The sequence below is a fragment of the Periophthalmus magnuspinnatus genome, chromosome 1 (assembly GCF_009829125.3).
Source record: "Periophthalmus magnuspinnatus isolate fPerMag1 chromosome 1, fPerMag1.2.pri, whole genome shotgun sequence".
In the NCBI taxonomy this organism is placed as follows: Eukaryota; Metazoa; Chordata; class Actinopteri; order Gobiiformes; family Gobiidae; genus Periophthalmus; species Periophthalmus magnuspinnatus.
The window spans coordinates 14909994-14920956 of NC_047126.1; the positions used below are offsets into that span (position 1 = coordinate 14909994).

The 10963-nt window shown below is 37.9% G+C and overlaps 2 protein-coding genes across 3 annotated transcripts; both read right to left on the reverse strand.

Annotated features, from left to right (window-relative positions):
- Positions 1–510: 510 nt before the first annotated feature.
- LOC117373308 (skin secretory protein xP2-like) lies at positions 511–5446 on the reverse strand. Of its 2 annotated transcripts, XM_055222129.1 has the most exons (5): positions 5243–5440; positions 3112–3209; positions 2851–2896; positions 1608–1936; positions 511–1574 (listed from the first exon to the last, which is right to left on the reverse strand). In XM_055222129.1, the coding sequence occupies exons 1-5, from the start codon at positions 5313–5315 to the stop codon at positions 1395–1397; spliced, it is 726 nt and encodes a 241-aa protein (XP_055078104.1). In that variant the 5' UTR covers positions 5316–5440; the 3' UTR covers positions 511–1394. The 2 variants fall into 2 exon arrangements, with proteins under 2 accessions (XP_055078104.1, XP_033825160.1); XM_033969269.2 differs by having other exon boundaries at positions 511–1936; positions 5243–5446.
- A 1884-nt stretch (positions 5447–7330) lies between these two features.
- On the reverse strand, positions 7331–9957 carry LOC117373016 (ras-related protein Rab-33B-like). Its single transcript, XM_033968876.2, has 3 exons — positions 9636–9957; positions 8363–8541; positions 7331–7754 (listed from the first exon to the last, which is right to left on the reverse strand). Exons 1-3 carry the CDS (start codon positions 9852–9854, stop codon positions 7430–7432), a joined length of 723 nt encoding a protein of 240 aa, XP_033824767.1. The 5' UTR covers positions 9855–9957; the 3' UTR covers positions 7331–7429.
- Between the last annotated feature and the right edge of the window lie 1006 nt (positions 9958–10963).

Here is a 10963-nt window from a genome sequence, read left to right on the forward strand (position 1 = left end):
AAAACCATCATCCAAAGAGCCACTCTGGCCCTATGTACAAGGCCATAAAGCAATTCTGTATAATTTAAATATAATAGAAAAACATCTGCATTCCACTTTGTTTCTACTTTCAGATCTCTTTACTAATATCAATAATGAAAGAAAACTGAACTATACAGTATTACTGATGAACCAACACAGCTGGACAAACTACTATAGATGACTGTAAATTCTTTGTCCTATTGCTCCCTCTGCTGGTGTCAATCATTACTGCCACTCTTTATATGAGATGATCATAAAAAAGTTCCCCATAAAACATATATTAAATTATACGAAATACACAACACACAAGTAGATCTTTATAAATTCACAGGAGCAGGGACTTACAAAATTGGTATTAAGGAGGTGTTGTTGTTTTTTGTTCTTTTTTCATACATGAACGGGGACCACATACAATTGCCATTTGTTTGTTCTTCTGTGATTATCCTTCCTTAAGCACCATAGTGTGTATGTAAAATGACATACTAGAACTTTATCATCCAGTAATTTTATTGTTATTTAAAGCATTAATATTATTCATCATCATGACAGACTGAGATGCCCAGACATTCATGTGATTCCATTGTAATAAAGTGTAACTGGAAAGGAACACTGGTCAAACAGCAGTGTAGAGTGAAAATAAATGTGAATAGTGTCTCAAGCTGGAAGACTGAAAACAACTGATTTTGTGTCATGTTAACAACAGGTTCAACAACTGACAATATTGACCCCTTATAATCAAAACAAAACAGTGAAGTCAATTGAACACACTTGCACACCACTCATTCCTATGTTGAATTATTCTAAACTGTCTGATGGATTTTGTTCAAGGGCACTTAAACACATTTTAAACATTACAGAGTCCTCCACACAGCTCTCTCTTTCCCTTAAATTTTCACAATTCTTTAACTGTACAAGAAACCAGAAATAACAATAATATTCGATTCATGAAATCACTTATTAATGCCAATGCAATGATTTTCAAGGAAAGAAGGAACGTTAAAGACATATGGACTCATGAACCACTTGGTGTTTTGACAGTTGTTGGCCATACTATTTATTTTGTCTATTGTTTTCCTATTAGTGTTAGGATTATTAATAGAGCCTTTATTTGTCCAATATTTGGGAAATTTCAGTGGTTCGAAGTGCATTTTCTTGGCTTTTTAGGTAAGGACCACACCTCTCCACCTCTATGGTACATTAAGGAAATTGGGGTTAAAACACCCGAAGCACAAAAATGAACTGACAAGACCAGAAGCTATTTATAAGCATATGACAGCAGTAAGAGATGGGTTTGAGGTGTGGTCCTGCTCTCAAAACTTCAGATAACTAACTTTTTCCTCCACTACTGGGAGAACATTCAAGCCATTTCAGTTCTATGCAGCCACATCTGCAGCTGGGGCAGCGTCAGGGGCAGGGGCTTCTTCTACCGGGGCTGTATCAACAGCAGCACTCTCGAGGGCTGGGGTCTCCACAGCGACCTCAACTGGAGCAGCCTCCTCGACCACTGCTGCTGCTGGCTCTGCCACCACCTCTGCAGCAACTGGAGCCGGCTCCTCTGTCGCTGGGGCAACAATCTCAGCTGTCACCTCGGCAACAACCTCGGGAACAGGAACAGTTTCAGCGATTGCCTCAACAACCGGTTCCGCTGCTGTCTCAGCCACTGGTTCGGCCACTGCTACTGCCACTGCTTCTACTTCTGCTGCCTCTGCCACAGGCTCTGGTGCAGGTTCTGTTGGGGCGGCTTCTGGTGCTGGTTCAGTTGCAGCGGGTTCTGCTGGTACGGGCTCAGGTGCGGCAGGTTCAGCGGGAGCGGGCTCAGGCACAGCGGGTTCGGCAGGGGCAGGTTCAGGTGCTGCCTCGGCCACTGGGGCAGGTTCAGCAGCCGGGGGGGTGACTTCTGGGGCCACCTCTGGAGCTGAACAAATAAAGCAAGATGTTTTCAGATGCAAGAGGTTGACATCACTCACAGATGGACAAAGATTTTTTTTTAAGTCAGCTTTTCGTATTCATGAATTTCAGCTACATTTTGAGGTATTTTTCCAATTCAAAAGATATAATATTTTATTTTAGATTGTTAACGGCTATAGCAATGGTCCTAATTTTTCATTCTGAGCTCTGGATTGGTGTCACACACCATCATACTTTTCAGTTAGCCTAATGTTAAATCATTGGAGATTTTAGTATGCGTAAATACTAAATATGATGTTCAATCAGAAGCATTCTATTCATTGTATTTACTAGTAGTCACACAGAAGCTGATTGGGTTGTTCCACCGATCTATCTCTATGAACGTTTAGTGCTGTGGCCTCTAAAACATGATGGATTTTGTCAATAATCACTGCTTTAGGATCAATTCTAAGCTCTATAATGTGAACGTTACTCAGTGTTAAAGCAGAAAATAACCTATTTCACAAGACTCAGCTTTATCATTACAAGGACAAAAGTGCACCTCACCCAACTACTCAAAGAACCAATGAGGTTTACATTGGCTGTAAAACTTCCTGACAGGTGGTACCATTGCTTACAGCAAACTGGAAACTAATGTTCAGTGGAACCAGTGTTAGGGTGTGGATCCAGGGCTCAGTCGAACTGAATAGACAAATCATTCAGTCACAGAAATCTGAACAGACAGACCAGACTCAGCTATTGATAGTGACCACTCGACCATGTTTGCTATTTTGATTTGAGGCATTGGGTGTAAGAGCCCTGAAAGGCAGCCATTGTTCAAAAATATTATGAATCTACTTGACTAATGTTGGGAAAATACTTTACTTTATATATATAAAGAAATTAATAAATGATTTTCTTTTAAAGAACTTGTAAACTAACCTTTTGCTGGTGCTGCATTCTCCTCTCCATTCACTGCCTTGTACGCCTGCAAAAGTCATAGATATGCAGTTCAGCATTCTGTCACACATACAGTGATAGCAGAATAAAATGGAGACACTGTTACAACACTAAGTCAAACTTTACTTTGTCATGCACAAACTAAATGATAAACTGTAAATTTCAATGCGCCAATGCAGCGTGCAAAGCAAATCATATTTTTGTGAGTTTTAAAGTGATATTTTCTAAACAAGGTTTACTGACATAGACAGCAGCAGCAGTGAGGCCTCCTCCACACAGGACGAAGTACGCCAGGTTAGTGGATCCACCAGGAATCCCAATGGCCATGTGTCGCACTGGAGCTGCAGACAAACACACAAACAAAAACTAAATCAGTTTACAATTCCTGATCCTGATTCTCAACATTGCAACATTAAGAGGAGAGAACTTGACAGTAGGACGAGGTGACATATATAATTATATATATAATATATACATTTCCTGAACTTAAATAATAAAATAAAATAAATAAAATTTTCTTCTCTCAAATTTCTTCCTCCAAAGTCTGAGCTCTATTCCAAACCATGTTTTACTGACTGGAGGTCATAGACACTCCACCAAGCTCATAAATGACAATTTAAAAGGACTGAATCTCAATCTTGACTTAATAAAATCACTAGTGTAATAACATACATAATTACAACATAATAACATTTTCTGTATTTTCTGTATTTCTTTTATATGAAGTCATTCATTTACATCTTGTTGAGTGTGAAAAGACTTTGCATGTGTTTAAAGTTGTTCCCACAGCTAAGCCAATAAACAAAATCAGATCCACCAAATCCTTCTAATCTCTTTTATATCTGACACATGACTAGATCAGGCCTGGAGACACGATGATTCACCTGAGTGCATGTAGTCTGTGGCACTTGTCACTCAGTTACAGGTACTTTTATTGCAAAAAACAATATTGTTGAGCAGGGTAACCATTCCACCAGTCTAACTTGTACCTTGGGCCATTGATGTTACTTGCTTATCTCATGGAGATGGATAAGTTTAATGCCATACTGTGGAAATTTGTTCAAACTGACTGGTACAATGAGGAACTGCATTTTCACAATGTGTAAAATTAAAATTTCTTCAAGTGTTTCTTGTTAGAAAGCACTGTTAAAAACTGTGTAACAAAATAATTAAATTAAGTCTTCAGACTTGAAATGCTCAAGTTACATAATTGTGGATTCTTAGCCATTTATTTATTTTCACTGTAGTATCCTTGTTCTGGATCTTCACTTGAGCCTCTACCTAACACCTATGACACAGCAGCACGAGTTGTCCAGATTATTTATAAAGTAATCAGATAATCTCTCAAAGTCAGATCGCAACATGGCTACAGTATAGGAGCATGTGCACGTGTGTTCATGTCATGTCTCTGCTATAGTCTGTCAGCTGTCCGCCCTACCAGAGTATATAGTACAAAGTTCAAGTACAAAATACATACTGTACAGGTTATAGAGGAGGTCACGTGTAACTCTAATGTTGCATTTGAGTGCCATGAGGGGGTGGTGTCTATTATTCTATATAATGCACATGTAAGGCAGACTGAAGCTGACTAAATAAATAAGCTCTTACTAGCACTTCAGGAGCAATAATATCACCCTTATCAAAGTCTATGAAAGTTACTTGCAAAATCTTATATGGAGAAACAATTGAAAACTAATTTAGTCAGACTTTTCAAAAAGAGGGATGACACTGTGCCCTCCAGCTGAATACCACATGGTCAAAATCCAAAAGGAAATTGAATGAAAAAGAAATATGCAATAATAATCAATGCAATGCAAGGTGAAGCCTACTTTTAACTATTTCAGCTGCCTTTTCATGGACCTACACAAATACAGCCAAGATTCCAAGGACACGAGGCGCAATAGTACAATGCGCACATAATAAAGAAATGAGGAGAAGCAACACTATACATGTGTAAGACTTGCCAAAATGAGCATATTGCAATGAAAATCAAATAAACTCGATGGATGCTTCACTCGCAGCAGAGGACTTTATGTGCAGAACTGGATGTTCCCAAAGATGGACACGCCCCCTCCGCCTCGTGAGATCCCAATCTGCACAATTAAACCTTTAGGAGGACACACTGCTAATAAATAATCACCAATTTAGACAAAGAGACTTAATTTAGCAATAGAAAAGTATGTGCAATGATTCAAATTGCAAATACAAGATAATTGAAAGATTGGAAACGCATTTAAACTGTGTCTGAAAGGCAAGAAAGGCAAAACTTGTCTACAAAGAAGCAGATCCAAACATTCAATGATGATGATTCCTTTGTAGAAGTCAGTCAAGAATCACAAAAGCGCACTTTGCCTTGTTGTAAGACAAAACTCACTGGTACAGGTGGTTGGTTTGAGGGCGCACCGTGCCAGGGGCCCCACTCTCTGCCAAGCCCGTCTGCAGAACATCTTTCTCGTGTACCAACAGCAGCGGTGATCGGTGTGTTTTCCGCAGCTTTCTGGGATAAATGGCACTCTGCTCCACGGACTTTAAATGCTGATTAACATGGGAACGGCCCCCTTCAACGTGTTACTCCTGTGCGCCCTCTAACGGTGACAGAGTGGAACAACAGTAGCCGATGTTTTATTACAAGGGTAAATTCAAGTTTTACACAGAGAAGGCTAGTTACTTATATTATTTGCTGTAAGTCTATCTGGCATTATTATCTTATCATAAATATATCTGCCAATCTTGAGAAAACATAGGGTATTAGTTTTAATTGTAACATTTAGTAGTTGTTGCCAGATTTGTATCAATGAACCTAATACTGGCAACACAAATAGATCTGGAAAGTTGGCTCTTCCATTCCTGCTTCCTTTAGTGCATACTCTTGTTGTGCTCTTTGGCAAAACGCCTAACCTTCTTTGCCTTTGATGTGGCACTGGTGAATGTGGTACTATGCATTGGTTAAAAAGCATTAATTAACCCTAATGATTTATTATGTTAGGATCTAAGCATGCATTCACACAACACATCCAAACTATGGCTAACTGAACTAAATCTGGACTAGATCAGGACTAAGCCAAGACTAAAACGGCCAAGTCTGAACCAGCACTTAAATGACCGCAAACTAGGACCAAAACAGTACTAGAGAGAGGGAAAAAAATCAATGTATTATCATTGAATTGAGCCAGTTTTTATCCATGTAATGTTCATTCATATTAGTTTAGTCACAGACAATTTAGTGTGTTGCATAATGTGAGATGCGTAAAAATCAAAGCAATGCTTATCAACACTAGAGGTTTTGTGCTGACAACACCCAGACTTGTGCATGCATAGATCCTGTTCCATGTCTTTCATAGTATTTAATATATTGATTTTTTAATGAAAAACTTCCTCCACTCCTCGAGATTAAAGACATGTAACGTTTAGCTGCAAAATGTGGCACTAAAGTGACACTGAAGTCTGACTAAACAACCACTCAGGACTGGCGAGCCTGCAGATTAGAGCTTGAATATAAAATAGACTTCTTCTATAAGCTGTATGTATTATAAGGTAGGTTTTCTTTGTTCTTAATTTTTTTTCTAAAAATCGAATTATATTTATCTTTTGTTCATGTCATTGCATCAACACCTGTGCATAAGATGTAAAATATATAAATATTCTAGCATTTGCTAATTAAAAATGATTGTTTACAAAGTATTGTGCCTGTACTGACGTAAATAAAATCTAAACCATGACATTGTGATATTACTTATACAACTGCTTTGTGATACCATGTGATAGCTTCTTAATCACAGCTGTACAGTGACGTTACATGAATCTTTTCTTTAGCATTTCATTCTCCCACACATTGTTCACACAAGAGCTGCCCTGACCCTGCCAGTTTGAACCAGTGAACAAGTCAGAAACATCAGGCCCAATAGAACAGTACAGTGAAGAGCATGGAGCAATGTGGTTTCGCAGTGGAGTAATGTGGTTTTGTCTGACAACAGGAAACATTTATTAACCAGTTTTAACAATGAAGACTTCATTTTCAATGAGAAGGGTTTTCTATTATTTGTCTATTATATAGTATATGGAGTTAGGACAGATAAACATCAAATTTAAACAATTAACAGTAGACTAAAGCCACTGTAAAAGTACCCTCAAGATCAAGGTTCAAGCCCAAAAACAAACAAAACAATTCTGACCTTTGTAAACATTGTGTCATTCTTATAAAGTCTTATTCATACATATATCCAACAATATGCATTCACTCCTTCTAAAGCTCCGGGTGTCTGTTACTTATTTTATTGGGTAAATATGCTGATCTATATGACATAAGACACAAAACATAAACACATTTTAAATACCAGACAAAGTCTGATTTTAGAGAATCACAGAACTACCCCACTTGAATATCACACATTCAGACTGAAGTTTTTAGAAAAGAACTCTCATTTTATTAGCATTTTTCTTTTCTTTTTTTTTTTTTTTTTTAACAAAAGTTACAACTTTATTTTTTATTCATTATTGCATAAGTTGTCTTTTACACATTTTACACTTTCCATAAGATTCTCGATAATCTATTGAAAACTTCTCAGCAGCAACTCCAACTTTCCTTTTCAGCTCCTTTTTTGCTTGTCACTTTAAACGAACCATTGCACACAGAAATATTATTAATAGTTGTGTGTCTTTTGAGTTTTCCAGCCACAGTGAGTACAATGTCTTCAATCTGGTCCTGTTTAATTGGCACCTTTTCTTCCTTCTGTGACATCTTTGAAAGTTTGTTTGGTGAGATTTTGGCCGAAGTTTCAAAACACATCATTCCATGGGCCTTGGCAAAGCTCATAGCCGTCTGTTGGTTCACCTGTTGGTTTGCTCTGCTCGGATCACGCAAGTCACTTTTATTACCGACCAAAAATCTACAGAGAAAAAAAAAACAAATGACACATAATCAACGTTTCCCAATAGCATTTAAGTGTAGTCAAGTTTGTTCAGATATTGTTTTAGAACTTTAAACCAACTTTATGTGAGAAGTGCCCCTGATGGTGGAAGTGAAGTTGCTCCATTGTCTCATTTCCTAGTTTCACCAATAGAAACTATGTATATACCTCGAGTACACAGTTTGGACCCACCATGCTGCCTACTTAATTGTTATTTTGCAGGGCTGGATTTTCAATAGTGGATGGACAAATGGCAGATCTGTGTATAACATGGCCTGTGCTTTCTATGCCATCCAGACCATTGACCTTGCCCTTTGATCCAAGTCATTTTTAATTGCATCATTATAAAAAACAGATGTCTATAACTTAAATGAAATACTATTTTCCTCAAGGTATCAAAACTCTATTTTGGTACAACATTTTTTTTTTGTGTCAATATATGTTTCCCTAGTGACGTATTTTAACATTTTCTGTTTAGTTTTGGCCTCTCAATTAGTAATAACATAATTTGCTGTGGTCTTATCTATATGAGATCGCTATTAGTGTCTGGATCACTATGCATAATATAATCAGTACAAGTCATTTACTTTGGGATGTCCTGGCCCAGTGAATTCTGCCTACACTCCTCAATCCACGAGTTGAGTCCGCTGAAGCTGGTGAGAGACGTGACATCATAGACGAAGAAAATAGCATGGACATTCCTGTAGTAGTGCTGCACCATGGACTTCCGAAACCGCTCCTGTCCCGCTGTGTCCCACAACTGTAACTGCAAGTCAACCACATTTTTTGTGAATTGACCATCAGATAAATCAAACTGGACTGTAAAAGCATACTTGAACATCAAACAAAAAGTAAAAACAGACAAAAAAGTCAGAATAAAGAAAGGTACTAAAATATGTCTGGCTCTTTGACAAGGTCTTGGGTTCAATACCCGGATCATGTGGTTCTTTGCATGTTCTCAACGTGCCCACTGACATCTGAATGCTCCCACTTCCCCTACCACAAAACACTTGCAAAGTAGGATTTTCAATTTGGCTAGAACACCCTTTTAGTAAGCTATACAATAATAATAATAATAATAATAATAATAATATATAAAAATGGCATTCTATACAATGCCTGCCTATATCAACAAAGATTTGGCCCTTTCTTTTTAAGCAGTTTATAGTTGATTTTATTTTATTTTTTTCTTTCTTGGATTATAAACTTAACCAGGATGAATACTTAAAAAAATACTCTAAAAGTAGTATGTCTAAATACAACAAAATCAAAAGACAAGACAATGCCACTACTGTGAAATGGCACCACAGCTGGAACCACTGATCGACACAATTGTTACAGAGTTTGTGTGCTAAGAAGAAGGTCATGTGTTAAAATCAGGCAGCATTTGTAACACTCAATGAGTCATCCCTGAACAAGAACCAGAGCAAAACTATGGAATTTACAACACTTTCCCCTGCACAGTCTGCTTATGACTCTCAGATGTTTTAAACTAATTTTATGGGGGGATCTATGTAAGTCTTGATAAAAACTTCAGAAAAACCTCAAAATGTTTCTGGAAATATGACCAAACTAATCATATAAACACAGAAAGGCACTTCCTCTTTCAGTTTGCATTTCCCCAACCTTGGTGCATTTATTCTCACCCAAAATGTCAAAATTAAAAATATTAGGTCATTATGCTTAAATTGAACATGATGACTACCTGTTGAGCAAATGAATAAAACGTTAAATCCAGTTGTAAAGTCAAAGGGGTCACACTTTTTCTAGTTAAACAGAAAAATGGGAATCTAGTTTACGCACAAATCAAACTTATTACTGTCTGCTGCCAACTCAAAGTACTTGAAAGCTGTGAATTACCCGGATTTTCTCTCCGTCAATCTCCACCAGCCTCTCTCGGAAATCCACGCCGATGGTGGCTTCAGCTCTGCAGGGAAACTCTCCAGCGCAGAGCCGGTGGGTGAGGCAGGTCTTTCCCACGCCGGAGTCCCCGATCATCAGCACTTTAAAAGTCCTGTGCCGGGTCAACAGCGAGGATACACTCCCCAACGAGCTGGAAAACTCAAGAGAAGAATCCATTTACGATGTTAAATAGGTCAACAATCATGCGCGACTGCTCCAGATGTAGTTTCAAGTTGGATCAGTGGATTTTGGCTCGTTCATTCCCTCCTCCTCTTGTGTGCGCACTGGTGTCTGGTAAGTAAGAAGTCAAAGGACAAGCGTTTCCTTCCTGGGAGGGCTTATTGCTGGGTCTCAGATGACATCACAGCACTCTATAGGCAAATTATTTAATACACATAGGGGGCATGGATCTATACTTCCCTGATGGGGGCAGCTTGAATGGCCATTGTGAATTTCCAAACTTCTGTTGAAACATAACAGGTTGTATTTGGACTAAAACAGATGGACATTATGCTCTGCGATCCCAAAACTACATGCTTCTTTCTGTCCCAAGTGTCCGCACAGAGATTGGTAAAGTGGCATTTCAATATTCAGCAATTTGAATTTAGCTCTTGCATAGTTCATAGGAAAACACTGTGCTTTATGTAGGTTATTTAGGAGAAATCACGTCAAAACAGCTCCCACTGTGTTTTAAGTCTCGTCTTAAGACCCGCTTTTACTCTCTGGCTTTTAACTCTGCGTGAGTTGTATGGTCCTCTGTTGTTTTTATGGATTTGTTCCTTTTGATTTTATTTGCTTGTTTTATTTGATTTTATTGTTTTATTGGTAATTGTTTTATTGCTTTTGTATACATATTTGTTATTTTAATTTTGCTATTTTAATTAGTTGTTTTTATTTATATGTGCAGCACTTTGGAAACTGCATTTGTTTGTGAAATGTGCTATATAAATAAAGTGGATTGGAGAAATCGTGGGAGTATGGCTCTGAAAACTACCAATAGTGGAGTTGATTGTTGCATTATGAAACAAAAAACAAAAAAAAAACAAAAAACAAAACAAAAAGCAGTTTATCAATGCAGAAGCTGGCCAAAATCAAGCCTGTTGCTGCCATCTACTGGTAGAACTACAGTATAACGTTGTATTATGGGTATGAAGCAAACTTTAGACATTCAGCCTTGCACGTGTTCACCTTCAATCTATGACAAAAGGTTTTAAAGCAATGTCAGGCTAAATCACATTGCTGACCTATTCATTTAAACCTGTTGAATAAAACTCCATAGGCACATT